Source organism: Salvelinus alpinus, chromosome 5 (genome assembly GCF_045679555.1).
Source record: "Salvelinus alpinus chromosome 5, SLU_Salpinus.1, whole genome shotgun sequence".
Lineage (NCBI taxonomy): Eukaryota > Metazoa > Chordata > Actinopteri > Salmoniformes > Salmonidae > Salvelinus > Salvelinus alpinus.
Window position 1 is genome coordinate 33,695,505 of NC_092090.1, and position 16,226 is coordinate 33,711,730.

Here is a 16,226-nt window from a genome sequence, read left to right on the forward strand (position 1 = left end):
GCTCCTCTCTATATGTCTTAATGGTAAACTTGGCACAGCCGTGGATTAGCTACTAATTACTCTCAGCTAGAATTGGACATGAAGGGCTAAATTAGCCTACTGCTGCCTCGTTGGCTTGTTCATTTGTTGTCCTGCTTCGTTGTAGAAGGATTACAGGGCTGTGTTCTAATCCTCTTATTGTAAAACAAGGCCCTTCTTTAGCTTCATTTAGGCTCTACTTGTGTCTTGCTCCTCACTGGGTCTGACTCCTTTCTAGTTGGGTGCTGAGCTGCCCAGACCCAATGGGAGTTTCCAGTAAGGAAGCAGCATAGTGTGTGACTTAGTGGTCTTGGTTTGGAATGGTTCTGAAAGAAGTCTGCTCACAGACAGGAGAGATTCAATCCAAACCACACATGATCAGTTTGCTTCTGACAAAACATTACCTTAATGTACTGATGTCATTATGAGTTTCACAGTGAACATTCCTCCTGCTGCACTGACTAATTGTGAACCTCTAACAAATAATCTGAGTCATTGACAATTGATCTGAGTAAAATCAGTTAAACACCTCTTGGTCCTCATATGGATCCTATCTGATAGGACCTGTCATTGCTAAAATCCCTTTGACATTTAGGCGTAATTACACTATAATGATTAGGATGCATTATCCTCACTTGTGATTTCCTATCAGAACAACAAAGCATGCTAAAAGCCTGAAATTGTTCAGCACTTTGATCTGAAGATCTCATATAACTCACTTTACTCACATGGCCCTGAGGGAATGAATGCAATTATCTGAAATAACGGTGCTTTAAAATGCAACTGCATTGTGGTTTGGAAGAAATGGTGCAGTTTAGTGTAACAGTTTTGAGTCTAAAGCCATTTTTTTAAACAATTATTTAAATTTGTTCTTCTGTGGAGGCAATACTCTTGGCTCAAGGCCTGGGCTTGGGCCATTAATCGCAAATTACAGTCACTGCCAGTACATACTCTATCCTTAAGAGCTATAATTTGAAATCAAGAGTGGTTTTAGCAATGTAATGTGAAGTTTACTTCTGTCAAGCTACATCCTACCACAAACAGCATGTATATATATGGCTTTAATGGAACAAAGGGTGTTTTAGTTTAGTGTTTGGAGCTTGCTGGTTGTCAGTTTAGCAAGAAGTGAATTATGTATTATGAACCTTATACCCTTTCTCCACCTGTTATCATTACCATGTTCCTTCTCTCTCTCCCCCTCAGGTGATCCCAAGAGTTGGCAGAATCAGTCTCTCCCTGGAGACCCCAACTACCTGGTGGGAGCCAACTGTGTGTCTGTGCTCATCGACCACTTCTGAAGAGTGCAACAGCTGGCCTGTTACTGAATGTGAAACCATGGGAAAGGAGGGATAATAAACACATACATACATACATACATACATACATACATACCTACCTACCTACCTACCTACCTACCTACCTACCTACCTACCTACCTACCTACCTACCCTACCTACCTACCTACCTACCTACCTACCTACACACACACACACACACACACACACACACACACACACCATTTCTCCAGGGGTAGACCATACACAATGATGTATTTACACCCAGTGCTCCAGCGTTGTTTACTGTGCCCATGGAAGATGGAAGGAGACTGAAGTTGCCCCTATGTGCTGTCCTTTAACTCTTTCCGAGGTCTTGAAGAAAATACAAAACACACAACGATTTAACCAGTGATGGAATGCATGCCCTGTGCCACTGAGTAACTCATCACATTATACGCCAAGTTTTAACTTTTAATTGTTACATAACAGGAAAATGGTTTGAGGTTTTTACTATTGAAGTAGATGGACATACATGTAGGTGTATTTATACTATATATGCATACAGTATATATAGTATATGGTTTAAATATAATTTTAAATTCAATTCCAGAAAACGGAATTCAAGAATCAGACTTCAACCTTTTTTGTCACCTTTTGAATTGGCTGACTTACAAAGACGGTCATGTTTTTTCCACATTGACAGATTTGTGACGGTTTTGGAATTCGGTGCCAGGGAGGTAGGCAGTAAAGTGATGATGTTAATGCAGAGCCACATTTTCTAAATGTATGGCTCTGTGGTAATGATTATGGTGATAGTGAAGTTGGCAAGCATCTGCAGAAGAGAAAATGAAGCTGAAGGTGGAATACTTTGAGGTGGATTTAAAGCCTAACTCATGCCTAACATGTTCATCCTGTGACTAGAATGGCTCTTCCTTCCTTTCCTTTTTTCTTTCTTTCTGTAAATTGACCTTGGATTCACTTTGTATTGAGTACCAGAATTCTACTCCTGCTGTATCAAGATCTATGCATGTGCTATGACTCAGGTCCAGAAGCCTGCTCAGTTCTCCCTCACCATGTTAAAACCCTCTTACATTAACAAGCAGTGATGCCTTATCTGCATATTATTCACTTTTTCAGTAAAAACCTCTGGGTTCTTCTAAGTTATGATGATAAATTATGGAAAAATGAAGTTCTCTTGCCATTTTGTCAACCCACTGTATAAATGAACTTGGGTTTAGCGCACAAGAACAATTGAAGCTAATAAAGGTATGCTTTCTTTATCTGCTATGCATATGACTTCAGAAGAAAAAGAAAAACTTTACAAAAAAGACAAGTGGCTGTAAATAAAGTTAGCATATGGCCTTGGTTCTTGGTTTGTAAATGAACTTTTGTATGTCTTTGTTATTTTGTATAAAACTTAAGAGAAAACTGTTTTTAAAAATAAATGAATTGACCATGGTTTACTTTCTAATCTGGTTATACCCTTGAGCCTTGGAACTTGTAACTATTAGCAGTAATAAAATCCACATTTTCTACCAATATATTCACACTACATATAAATAATAGTCACACAATCTTTTTATGGTTATTTGCAAAAGAGGAAAGTGCTTGGGTTAAACAACTTTTCAAACCTGTTCTTTAAAAGGGAGTGCTCTCTCCCCCTCATTTATTTGTGATACTGGATGCTGTATTATTTTGTGCCCTGAAATGTATTTTTGTACTAATAGACCATATATTACGGCACACCAGTACTATTTTCTTTATATATGATAACACAGCTTCAATTGGATATTAGCTCTTCACGTGTGGCTGACTTTTTTTTCTCCTTTGTGACACAATTTTAAGTATACCACTGTATTAATGAATAAAATAATTTTTAAAGTAAAGTGTTTCTGGGGTTTTGAATTTTTATGAGCCAAATATAACATTCTAATAGTTTAAAGGATTCTCAGGTGAAATATGTAATCATGTTCGTTTTCTGCTTAGGCTGGATTTCTATAGTTTGATCTTCGTCCATTACAAAGCGGAGGGGGGAAGGTGGCTGCTGTAGAATTTCTATTATCTTTAGATACTGCGGCATGATTTAAGTGCAGTACCAGCTTGGCCGGTGCAGATGGTGCTCTAGAGCCCTGTGGCTTGTGTCTCCGCAAGGTCAGCGCCACAGAAGGCTGGTATTCAAAGATTAGGGACTGTGTGGCTTTACCCTCTGTTTGCATTATGAATTAAATTTTTACAAATATGGAGAGTATCAACTTGTTTTAAAGCAAATGCATGTTTTTACTCCCAATGTACTAAACGTGCCTTGTACTTCATCTCAATTGATGGTTCTCAGCCTTTGTGAATCTAATAAAGTAGGCTTGTCTGTATAAATTATAGATGGATCATTCAAACATTTGGTTGGGGGCTATAATTTGAAGAAATGTATGTGATATTGGTCATTTGAATTCAGACAATTCATAGACATCTCAAAGGATAAGTGCATGGCTTCACAAATGATAAGAGCATGGTCATCTTTTTAATGTTAATATAGTCTAATTATTTGTAGACGCAATCGCATACGGCTATTTTTGGGAAGCGAAGTGGCACCGTCGTAGTATTGATTGCCCCAAACAAGCTAGCTGCATCGCCTCCTGCCGCCGCGGTAGTTTGCTGTCTGTGAAAACCCTGCGCCTGTGTGAAACAGCATACCCACGGCCACGCTCTCTGTGCATGGTACCCTGCCGCGCGTTTGACAGTGGAATACTAGAATACTACATTAAAGGGCGACACTATTCCAGTGTCATTTCAGCTATACGTTTTTACTTGCTGAGGTTCTTTAAAATGTATCCTGTAGCAATGAAAATAAGGGAGCATATGATTTGATGGACCATTTCTCAAGCTTTTCCTCGAAAACCCGGTTACCTTAGCTAATAGCGCGTTATCCTGTGTTTTTGCGGAATAGATTTGGGTAGCAGCACAAGAAAGTCACTACGCATCTCATCCATCACACTGTTGTAGCCTTCAGAATAACCGACAATTACGCATCTGCATCTTGGGATAATTAAGCAATTTAATGGAGACTCTTTCAAAGGAGCCATTTAGTAGGAATGATGTTATTTGCTTTTTGGACACCGTTGCTTATCAAGCTTAACATTTAACATTTGGACATCGGTTACTTGCTTTGCTGTTAGGTGCCACTTTTGGATGCTGATGGAAATAGCTTAACCCATTGTTTTCAATAGCTGATACATACACTCTGTTTTCTTCGTGACAATGCCAGTCCAAGCAATGCCCCGAGGTCGTTCGCTCAGCCCCGCGTCCCTGTCCCGTAGCCTCTCCAGACTCAGGGAGTTCCGGACTCGGACACGGATCATGCTTTCTCTCGGAGTTTCTCAGATGGTTTTGGGAAGTCTGATTTTGGCAGTCAGTTTTGCCGCTCTGGCCCTCACTACCTCACCAAGGGTCAGACATTCGTGTCCATTTTGGGCAGGTTTCTCTGTAAGTATTTCGTTAATTAAGTATTAATATTCATCCAACATGTGGGTTTATGTGTGTGTGTTTTGTGGCTCACTATTTATTGTTGTTTATAAATTTACCCATTTCGCGGGAAACAGATCTGGCACGTGCTCACACCTGGTAAGCATGTCCAGTTGGTTCGATACGTGTTTTATTGTAAATTATGCAGACGTTGTAAAATCAACATTAATGCCATTAATTATTTCGTTTATTGACTGTCACCAACTTAACAGTGGTTTTAAACGCTTTCATTTGGCATTTTGTTGTATAGGCTACAGTAGCCTATTGTGGCATAAGCCTACAGATGGCCTATCGTTGTGAAATATCTACTCTCATTTAGGCAAGATTGATTAGTTTATTTTTTTGTGTCATCTTGTTGCAATTTGTTTGTAATAGTATTGCTTAAAATAAATACTCAGGCATGTTTGGGGCACGGTGTGAAGGATTTCTCTCAGCTAGAACACAGTGCTATTTTGGCTCTCATCTTGTTTATGGATGGGAGTCTCACATACAGACTACTGGCTTTGCAACCTTGACTCAGGGGAGACTTAACATAGTAAATTAAATTCCAGGACACTGAAATTAGTATGAAATGTTGTTTGGGATGGTATGTATTAATTTGTGTGATTTCGTATGATATGTTACGAACATAGAATTAGGAATTAGAATACTAGAATGGACATGAACCTTCTTATTATGGGATAAAAGTCAGCCATTTTGATCAGGGAGTTGGCCAACCATGGTTTTGCCAGAACTGTGATAAGATATTGTCTAAATCGTGAATTTGAAGAATTTATCTGCACTGTATGTTTGTTAGCTAGCTGCCAGCTAGTTTTAGAGGAATGATTCAATTCAAATTAACTGCCAATATGCCAACATTCCATTCAAACAATGCAGTCAATCCACAGCCATACACTGGCTGAAATCAGTTGATGATAGAATTTAGATAAAACTTGTCATGTAGCTAGCTAGCTAAAACAAACAACATGTGTCATTTAGCTTTCTTCATCAGAGATTAGGCTTTTGGAAAGAGCTTGACATTGTCCTGGTAAAGTTGTCAGTCTGACTACTGTCATCACCACTATAGATGGCAAGCAAATCAAACAATATTTGGACATAGCCATCTAGTTTATCCTCTGAAAGTTAACTTGTTAACTAGCCATATTCATGTGATCTGTTATTAGCTAGCTAGCCAATTTGACATGGTCCATCAATCAATGTAGCCTATCATGTCTGCCAGCAGCAATCGTGATTAAACACTATTTAAAAACAATGTTGAAAATGGGATAATGTTAGCTAACTTCGCTACGTAGGTCTACGTTGGTTGAATAAAAAAATATATTGAGGGAGGTCTACTTACCACTGTTTAGCCAACAGTACAAAGTTTCTACTGGTAGCTTGCAAAGTAAACAGTAACGTTACGTCGGCAAATGAGCACTTCGGCTGCTTGACAGGCAGACCCCACAAAGGATGGGAAATTAACCTAAACCACTTTTGTTTTATATCACTCAAATATCCAATTTATATTGGCCAATATTGAGAGATATTGTGAGGCTACCCTCACGTATCTGAAATTACAGGACCAATTGGTTTTTACTGATCATGAAAAGCATGCAGTTAGGCCTACTTGCTGTAGCTCTATAACTGTGATGATAGAGTTAAATGTGTGCAGATCTTTGTTTACTATGTTACGTTTAGTCTATGAGACCAGCCTAAGTTCTACTGAACTCTGTAGGTTAGAGGTTCATAGCTTGCAGCTGGGCCATCAGTGATGGGGGCTGTTCTTGGCACAGGCACCGTCCCCATGTGGTGCTGGTCATATTTGTCTAACTTTTCCTGTGAAGAGAGTCCCTGTGGAGAGAGTGGTCTTATCAATATATTTCCCTGCCAATTTGTGTTAAAAGTAATTTCTCTCTCTTTCTCTCACACACACACACGCACGGATGCACACACACACACACACACACACACACACACACACACACACACACACACACACACACACACACACACACACACACACACACACACACTGTACGGCTCAATGTTCAATGAGCAAGAAATGTACTTTCAAGCAACTTCTCGCTTTCATTGTGTACTGTAAAGATTGTCTTAGTGGGACATTGTTTTCTGCGCCTGAAAATTGAATCACAGTTTCTCTAAATATTTATGAAGGCACTCTTCCTTGATTTCCTGCCAGAGATCCAGCCAGTGCATTAAGCTGGGAGGGAGTTCCATTAATTATAGAGGGATAATTGAGGCAGTGTATAGAGGGTGATGGTGGTCTCTTGCACAGGGGATATGTGTGTGTGTGTGTGTGTGTGCTTGTTTGTGTGTGGTCGGAGATAAGCAACCTTGGGGTGAAAGTTCACAGGTCGGGCTATGCTCCTGGAGATCAATTCCTGGGGTTCACTCAACAGATATGTACACTACACGGCCAAAAGTATGTGGACTCCCCTTCAAATTAGTGCATTCGGCTATTTCAGCCACACCCATTGCTAACAGGTGTATAAAATTGAGCACACAGCCATTAAATCTTCATAAACAAATATTGGCAGTATAACGGCCCGTACTGAAGCAACTTTCAACATGGCACCAGCATAGGATGCCACCTTTCCAACAAGTCAGTTCGTCAAATTTCTGCCCAGTTAGAGCTGCCCCGGTCAACTGTAAGTGCTGTTATTGTGAAGTGGAAATGTTTAGGAGCAACAACAGCTCAGCCGCGAAGTGGTAGGCCACACAAGCTCACAGAACGGGACCACCGAGTGCTGAAGGGCGTAAAAATCGACAATTCTCGGATCCAACACTCACTTCCGAGTTCCAAACTGCTTGTCGGGACTTTCATGAAATTGGTTTCCGTAGCCGAGCAGCCGCACACAAGACTAAGATCACCATATGCAATGCCAAGCGTCGACTGGAGTGGTGTAAAGCTCGCTGCCATTGGACTCTGGAGCAGTGGAACCGCGTTCTCTGGAGTGATGAATCACGCTACACTATCTGGCAGTCCGACGGACAAATCTGTGTTTTGCCGATGCCAGGAGAACGCTACCTGCCAAACTGTAAAGTTTGGTGGAGGAGGAATAATGGTCTGGGGTTGTTTTTTATGGTTCGGGCTAGTCCCTTAGTTCCAGTGAAGGGAAATCTTAACGCTACAGATAAAATTACATTAAATCAAGTTAAATCAAGTTTATTTTATATAGCCCTTCGTACATCAGCTAATATCTCGAAGTGCTGTACAGAAACCCAGCCTAAAACCCCAAACAGCAAGCAATGCAGGTGTAGAAGCACGGTGGCTAGGAAAAACTCCCTAGAAAGGCCAAAACCTAGGAAGAAACCTAGAGAGGAACCAGGCTATGAGGGGTGGCCAGTCCTCTTCTGGCTGTGCCGGGTGGAGATTATAACAGAACATGGCCAAGATGTTCAAATGTTCATAAATGACCAGCATGGTCAAATAATAATCAGGAGTAAATGTCAGTTGGCTTTTCATAGCCGATCATTAAGAGTATCTCTACCGCTCCTGCGGTCTCTAGAGAGTTGAAAACAGCAGGTCTGGGACAGGTAGCACGTCCGGTGGACAGGTCAGGGTTCCATAGCCGCAGGCAGAACAGTTGAAACTGGACCAGCAGCAAGGCCAGGTGGACTGGGGACAGCAAGGAGTCATCATGCCCGGTAGTCCTGACGCATGGTCCTAGGGCTCAGGTCCTCCGAGAGAGAGAAAGAAAGAGAGAAGGAGAGAATTAGAGAGAGCATACTTAAATTCACACAGGACACCGGATAAGACAGGAGAAGTACTCCAGATATAACCAACTGACCCCAGCCCCCCGACACATAAACTACTGCAGCATAAATACTGGAGGCTGAGACAGGAGGGGTCAGGAGACACTGTGGCCCCATCCGATGATACCCCCGGACAGGGCCAAACAGGAAGGATATAACCCCACCCACTTTGCCAAAGCACAGCCCCCGCACCACTAGAGGGATATCTATAATCATTCTAGATGATTCTGTGCTTCCAACTTTGTGGCAACAGTTTGGGGAAAGCGCTTTCCTGTTTCAGCATGCAATGCCCCCGTGCACAAATCGAGGTCCATACAGAAATGGTTTGTCGAGATCGCATGGAAGAACTTGACTGGCCTGCATAGAGCCCTGACCTTAACCCTTTGCAATGAATTGGAAAGCCGAATGCGAGCCAGGCCTAATCGCCCAACATCAGTGCCCGACCTCACTCATGCTCTTGTGGCTGAATGGAAGCAAGCCCCCGCAGTAATGTTCCAACATCTAGTGGAAAGCCTTTCCAGAAGAGTGAAGGTTGTTATAGTATCAAAGGGGGGACCAACTCCACATTAATGCCCATGATTTTGGAATGAGATGTTCGACGAGCAGGTGTCCACATACTTTTAGCCATGTAGTGTATGTATGCTGAACACATATAAACCCAACATGCAACAATTTCAACGATTTTATTGAGTTACAGTTCATATATGGAAATCAGTCAATTGAAATAAATTCATTAGGCCCTAATCTATGGATTCCACATGACTGTGTAGGGGCGCAACCATAGGTGGGCCTGGAAGGGCAGAGGCCCACCCACTGGGGAGCCAAGCCAAGCCCAGCCAATCAGAATTAGTTTTTACCCACAAAAGGGTTTTATTACAGACAGAAAAACTCCTCAGTTTCATCAGCTGTCCAGGTGGCTGGTCTCAGACGATGAAGAATTCAGATGTGGAGGTCCTGGGCTGGTGTGGTTACACGTGGTTTGCATTTGTGAGTCCGGTTTGACGTACTGCTAAATTCTCTAAAACGACGTTGGAGGTGGCTAATGGTGGAGAAATTAACATAAAAGTATCTGGCAACAACTCTGGTGGACATTCCTGCAGTCAGCATGCCAATTGTATGCTCCCTTAATACTTGAGACATCCTGTGGCTTTGTGTTGTGTGACTAAACTGCACAATTTAGAATGGCCTTTTATTGTCCCCAGCACAAAGTGCACCTGTATAATGATCATGCTGTTTAATCAGCTTTTTGATATGCCACACCTGTCAAGTGGATTATCATGGCAAAGGAGAAATGCTCACTAACAGGGATTTAAACAAATTTGTGCACAACATTTTAGAGAAATAAGCTTTTTGTGCATATAGAACATTTCTGGGATATTTTAATTCAGCTCATGAAACATGGGACCAACTCTATACATGTTGCGTTTATATTTGTGTTCATTGTAGTTAGGGAAAGCTTGCCTTTCTATTATGTGTGTTTTTAAGGGGAAAGCAGTTTGTACGATAAACGTGAGCATGTGGTGGAGCAAGGAAATCTAAGCATTGTTACTCATTGCTTGGTATGAAACATAAGTTGTTCTTCTTACTAGGCTGTTAAATAACTCCATGCTGAACTCTGTGTGTCTGTGTCAGAGGCTGATTTCCTTCCCTCACTTCATTGTTCATGTAAATATTTTTTTAAAGTCCTCTGCTGCTGGAACTTGAGTCACTTCCCCCAGCCCCACTGACTGCTTCATTCTCACCCTCAGTTGTTACAAGCAGTGTGGCCAGGGGTGCAACTTTCACAGGAGACGGGGAGGACATGACGCCCCCACATTCTGAAATTGCATTTTTGTCCCCCCCCAGTTTTATCATTGAGATGTGATACAAAACGCGACACAAGTGTGCTTTAGGACCATGCGAACACCTCAGATTGGTCGTGTAGGCTGTTTTCCAGATTCAGCCTGCTGGATTTAGGACCTCACGGATACCACAGAGTGTGCGGACAGGCTGTGTGAAGGCAAAGCTTCTGAAAGGCTGGCGTATAGGACCAGCACGGGAGAGATGAACAGAGGCAGCTGCTGTCTGTGTTGCGCTTTTTCTCTGAGTTGTAAAAGCAAGCAGAGCAGAAACTGGCTACTCCTTAGTTGACTGATCTAGCAGGCAAGGTAACTGCTGTTTGACAGAAAAATGTGTATTTATTCCCAGTGCTGAGCTAGTACTGCAACTGACATGTTACATTAGCTAAGGGTTTCATCCCCTCTCGACTGAAGTGAATTAACTACTAGTAGCTAGTTAGCTAGCTAGTAGCTACCACAGCTAGCTATCTGTCAGGTAGCAGTATCTAACAGCTGTTGTGTATATGGAAATGTTTTGTAGCCTTTGTTTCGTCCCATATCAACAAAAGTACATTTTATGATGTACCATTGTACCATTAGCTAGAGCTAGCCAAAAGTTGGCTAACGTTAGCTAGCTAGCTCACTAACTTTAGCTAATATTTTTGCCTCAATCACACTAGACCTGAATCAAATGATGAAACCAGCGATTGAAGATCGATATTCTGCACAGTCAGTACACGACACTATGCTCATCATCATAGCAGGATCAGATGGTGACAGGTGTCCCTGCAGGGTCAGACAGCCAGGGAAGACCAGTCTACGGAGCTCAAGTGAATTTTGCAGTATATTATAACAATCAGTGAATGGATACAAAGTTCCATCTTGAGTTGATAGGTAGACTACAGTCTGGGATCTGGGAATAATGGTCATTTCAATTATTGAACCATTAATACTATTCTTGAATAATATAATGTATAAATGTACACCAAGATAATTCTTTGTCATGCCTAATCTGAACAGGATCAGATGGTGACAGTGGTCTCATCAGGGTCAGGCAGCCAGGGAAGACCAGTCTGTGACGGCGCAGAGGTGAACTTTTGCAGATACAACCCTTTATTCTCTCTGTGCAGCAAACACTGGACAAGCCAGAAGCTTCAAAGATTGCACCTATTTTAAGGCAGTCTGACAAACCTCTAAAGTTGATTTCCAAACTGTATCAAGGGTTGATAGAGGCTTTTCACGATGACACAAAACATGTAAAACAAACATGTGAAGAAGACCTGGGAGACGCTATTGATGATGATGAATGGATGCAGATATGTTAGAATGCCCAGTCATGTTCATATAATCTCAGACATAAATTACTGCAGTTTAAGACCATCCATAGAACGTACTATATGCCAGTGAAACTGAATATCATGCACTCAGAAATTGTATTATTCTGCTAGAGGTGTAAAACACAAAAGGGGACATATTTGCATATGTTATGGTCTTGTGAAGACTGTCTGAATTCTGGCAAAGAGTATGTTCTTTTATCTCAGCATGTCTACAGATTCTCCCTTCTCCCTGTTTTTGTTTGCTTGGAAATGTTGATACGGGAGACTGTCATTAGAAGAAACTGTGTAACCCAGCATTTATAGCGGCTAAGAAATGCATTGCCATTAATTGGAAGGTTGTTTATCCTCCCACAATGTCACAATGGATGGCAGGAATGTCAAGTTACGTATCACTAGCTTTGATTTATTACAAGATTAAGGATATACTGTGCAACTTGCATACGGTCTGGATGCCTTATATGGAATACTGTATGACAAAAGGAGTCTGTCTGTATTGAAAACATGCCCACATAAGGGGAGATACTGTACCTATTTAGGCAATCCCTAGCTGCTGGGCTGCTCAGTCCTGGCCCGCGGGGTCTGCCATACCGTTGGTTGTCACTCTGGCCTTGGCCTAACACACCTGAAACCAATAATGAATGTTTCACTAATATCCTAAAGCTGAGTGGGGTGTGTTGGTTTGGGGTGCTGCAGAACCGTAGACCACAAGGGATAGGACTGGGTGACCCAGCTATATTGTTTGCAAGTAAAAAGAACTCTACAGTACTATTAGGCCTATAATATTAATTATATGGAGGATGTACTGTTTCTGTGTGTTAATGTGTAGGTGTATGTGTGTTTTTATTAAACTTTTCTTTTCCAAACCCTTCCCTTGAGACATACATAAAAAAAGGAAGTTGTGTTGGGGAGAGAGTTTAGTTATTGACTAGACTGGTGGGTGTCGGGCGTGCAGGTGGCTCGGGCTGGCTGGGCTGTCTGGCTGAAATGTGATATAGAGGATATCTTAATAAAGACAATCAAAAGTCTTTGTACTTTATTTGTAAGAGTTGTTCATTTATTAGGCTATTGGTTAAAGGTGCAACACAATATTGATTATTGAATTATCATTGATCTAGTTCCGTCTTATCAATCACTTAAAAATATTTAATAATAATCTTACCTAGCTTGATGACTGTGGGCATTTTTGCTATACTTTTTGTTGTTCTAAATAGAGATGGCTAGAAGGGCCATGGGTCATATTAGATTGTGTAGAAATGCAGGAAATTAGCTTTAGATGCCCCCAAAAATGTAAGGACCCCCAGACCCCCCCCTTCTAAAACCAAAGTTGCGCCCCTGAGTGTGCAGTGTGTGAGTGAGAGAAAAAGCACCACAATCATCACTCACTGCAGCGGGGAAAGTCATTGTTGTTGGCAACAACAAAGTACGTTTAAGTAAAGCTTTTATTTAACTAGCTAACGCTGGGTAGTTCTGGCTGTGTGAGAAACTGATAGTGAATGTTTTGAAGCCCAAAATACTTGCTAGCTACAGAATTACTTGCACAATCAATCACTGTCTTAGTCTTATTCATAGGGTCAGCAAGTTAGCAATGGGTATGCCACCAGTCAGGAAGAGAGAAAAAAGGAGGACCTAAGAGTTTTTTTAAAGGAGTGCAAAGGACTGTAAGTAAGGTTCTTGACAATTGCCCGCACACCACCCCTGGCAAGCTAGCAGGAACATTTCAGTGCTTTCAGGTTAGTTGTCTTTAACTTCATCAGAGTGATTATGGGTCATAAATGTGTGTTCCATGTGTTAAGACTTTGTTTGGTCATTATGATCATGGCAGAAGAGTGACAGCCATGAACAGACAGACAGGCAGAGAGGGAGAGAGAGAGAGGCAACAAACCAAAAGGTAAGCTAGTGAGAAGTGCTTCTCCATGCCCATAGAGTTCATAGCCTGATGATCCGTCATGGTGGGAATCAATCTGAATTATCATGTATTATCTCTGATGAAATGATAGCATCTTAGGTCTAAAGGGTGTACTGCATGTGTTAACTTCATCCAAGAGAGAGGCAGCCATGGTAAAAACCACGGGCAAACAGACAGACATACAGAAAGAGAGAGAGAGGCCACAAATCAGCAGGTAAGATAGTGAGAAGTGCCCCTCCAAACTAATTGTGTAGAGTGGAGATTTTTAATTTCAGTTTGACCTTTCATGCCTACCTTTAAAAAAAAATATACCGTTTTTATGTGTATGTTGCTGGTTATTATTACAGTATAATAATTATTATAAGTTAAAATACATTACGCTTCCAACCATACAGTATGTAGAGCAGCAGTAGTAACAACCTGACATACTGTAGGGGAAGTGAGAAAAATACTAGGAAATTCATCATACAGTACCAGAGAACGAGTAGAAAATATTTGTTTCAATACAGGGTTCGCCAAGTGAAGCTATACCAAACAAAATGGCGAAATATGCGTTTAAAATATTTCGACAGAACAACAATTTATCATATTAAATATTGCTTACTTTGAGCTGTTCTTCCATCATATTCTTGGGCAATGTATCCTTTCTATGTTATAAACGTCTTTTGGTCGATAGATGTCCTCTGTCCTTCGAAATATCCACTAACGATCGAACGGGACCCCAAAACGTGTCCAAAGTTTCAGAGTGCACAACAAAGAAATTCCTCAAAATCGCACTAAACGGATATAAATTGCTATAAAACGGTTTAAATTAACTACCTTATGATGTTTCTAAGTCCTATATCGAATTAAATTACAGACGGATACATTTCAAGTTGATAACCGAGCCTGTGAAAATGGCGTCCGGAGGTCCCATCCTGCGTAAGGGCGAGCGTCGAAAGGGGGGCTACTCTCACTCCTTGGTCTTTTATAACCTCTGAGAGCTACCTAGAAGGCCCATTCCACTTCTCATTGGTTACTGACATCCAGGGGAAGGCGGGTGCAGTTCGTGTCGTTCCATAGGATAGACAGAGACCTTAAAAACTGATCTGAAACCAGAGCTTCGCTCTCAGACCTTTCACTGTCTGTCATGGATTTCGCTGTAGAAAGAGTTCTGGGTCACCCACAGACATAATTTCAACGTTGTATGAAACTAGAAGGTGTTTTCTATCCAATATAATTAATAATATGCATATTGTACGAGCAAGAATTGAGTACTAGGCAGTTTAATTTGGAGACGACAAAATGCTAATTCGGAACAGCACCCCCTGTAGTCGCAAGAAGTTTTAATTGAATATGTTCCGTACATAATGAATGGCCCTAAGACTGATTGGACTGTACCAGAGTAAGTGCCCCTCTGTAAGGCCCACTTTAACCTTGTAAATGTGTCCATTTGTAAGTAAATTTTTTGTCTGTATCCTTTTCTCAAAAGTCACCAGAAATTAGCATTTAAAAGCAATCCCGGACCCCTGTAAAAAAATCCCACCCACATCCCACCGTCAGAGTTGCTCCTATGCCCCTGTTGTGTTTGTCCAGAGGCAGTGTGTGTGAAACTGATTGGTATGAAAGAAAAACTGTTGAGTCACTTCTCCTCTCTACACATTCGTTCTGGAGGTGTACAGACTTATATTTGTAAAATGTGGTGAGTAGTTGACTCAAAGAGAGAGAAAGACATAGTTGAACAGTTTTTAACAAATGCATTTCTTCAAAAATGAAGGAGAAGCAGGAGAGAGAGAGCTAACTATATTTCGTAGTATTTTTTTCTTCACTTTCACTTGCTTATCTAGAGAATGCAGCTAGCTAATTTAGCTTACTCAAACACCCAGCTCAAACAGAGAGGGATGCTATGTGAGCTAACTGGCTATGGATATCCAACACTGGAACTTTTCCCAGTTTTATTAATTTATTGGCACCGGGGCCCACCGGTGTAAATTCTAAACTACTTGCTGACTGTACAGTGTACTGCATGATTGTAGCGGGTTTACTAACACATTAGTTCTAGTAGCTATGTTGACTGTGAAGTTAGCTAATATGGTGACAATGATGTAGGCCGTGTGTAGCGGATAGTGGTTAGAGGTTATGATATCAAGGTTTGGTTGGAATGTTTTTTTCGCCTGCTCACAGACAGCTGATGTGTTGTGCACTGAAATCCACAAGCGAAGGGAAAGGGTGAGATGAGGAGAGTGCGTAGATGCAAGAAGGAATTAAAGAGCAAAGTGATCATGCTGTTTGAATGTGGCTGCTCTGAAAGTGAACTGTGTTTGCATGTGATCAGGGTGTATTCATTCTGCCGATTCTGTTGAAAACATTTCTTAAATGTAAGCAAACACAACGAAACGGGAATTAACATACCTGATCAGCCAGATGCAGGCAAGAGTGTGCAAGGCAGTATTGAATGTGTCACTGTCTGTCACCTTGATTAGTCAAGTTTTTCTCTCAACCTGTGCACCTACGTTGTAAACTTTCATTCATTGGCTAGGTTGTAGCAAACTCATAATGTGTATAGGGGCAATTCAAGTATCATGAAGTAACCTTAACCTATTGATGTTACATTGAACTG

At 41.3% G+C, this 16,226-nt stretch overlaps 2 protein-coding genes across 20 annotated transcripts in view; both read left to right on the forward strand.

Moving 5' to 3' along the window:
* The window catches only part of LOC139575965 (tight junction protein ZO-1-like), a 149,675-nt gene extending 146,494 nt beyond the window's left edge, over positions 1-3,181 (forward strand). For all 18 annotated transcript variants that reach the window (XM_071401467.1, XM_071401464.1, XM_071401470.1 and 15 more), the window contains one exon: positions 1,222-3,181. In XM_071401467.1, the coding sequence (XP_071257568.1) occupies positions 1,222-1,316 (95 nt within the window). In that variant the 3' untranslated portion in view covers positions 1,317-3,181. The remainder of the gene's footprint in view (positions 1-1,221) is intronic.
* Positions 3,182-3,935: 754 nt separating this feature from the next.
* Positions 3,936-16,226, forward strand: part of LOC139575970 (protein ENTREP2-like) — a 164,121-nt gene continuing 151,830 nt past the window's right edge. The window contains exon 1 of one of the 2 annotated variants that reach the window (XM_071401498.1): positions 3,936-4,772. In XM_071401498.1, coding sequence (XP_071257599.1) covers positions 4,548-4,772 — 225 coding nt within the window. In that variant the 5' untranslated portion in view covers positions 3,936-4,547. The remainder of the gene's footprint in view (positions 4,773-16,226) is intronic. The other variant, XM_071401497.1, reaches the window with a different exon arrangement.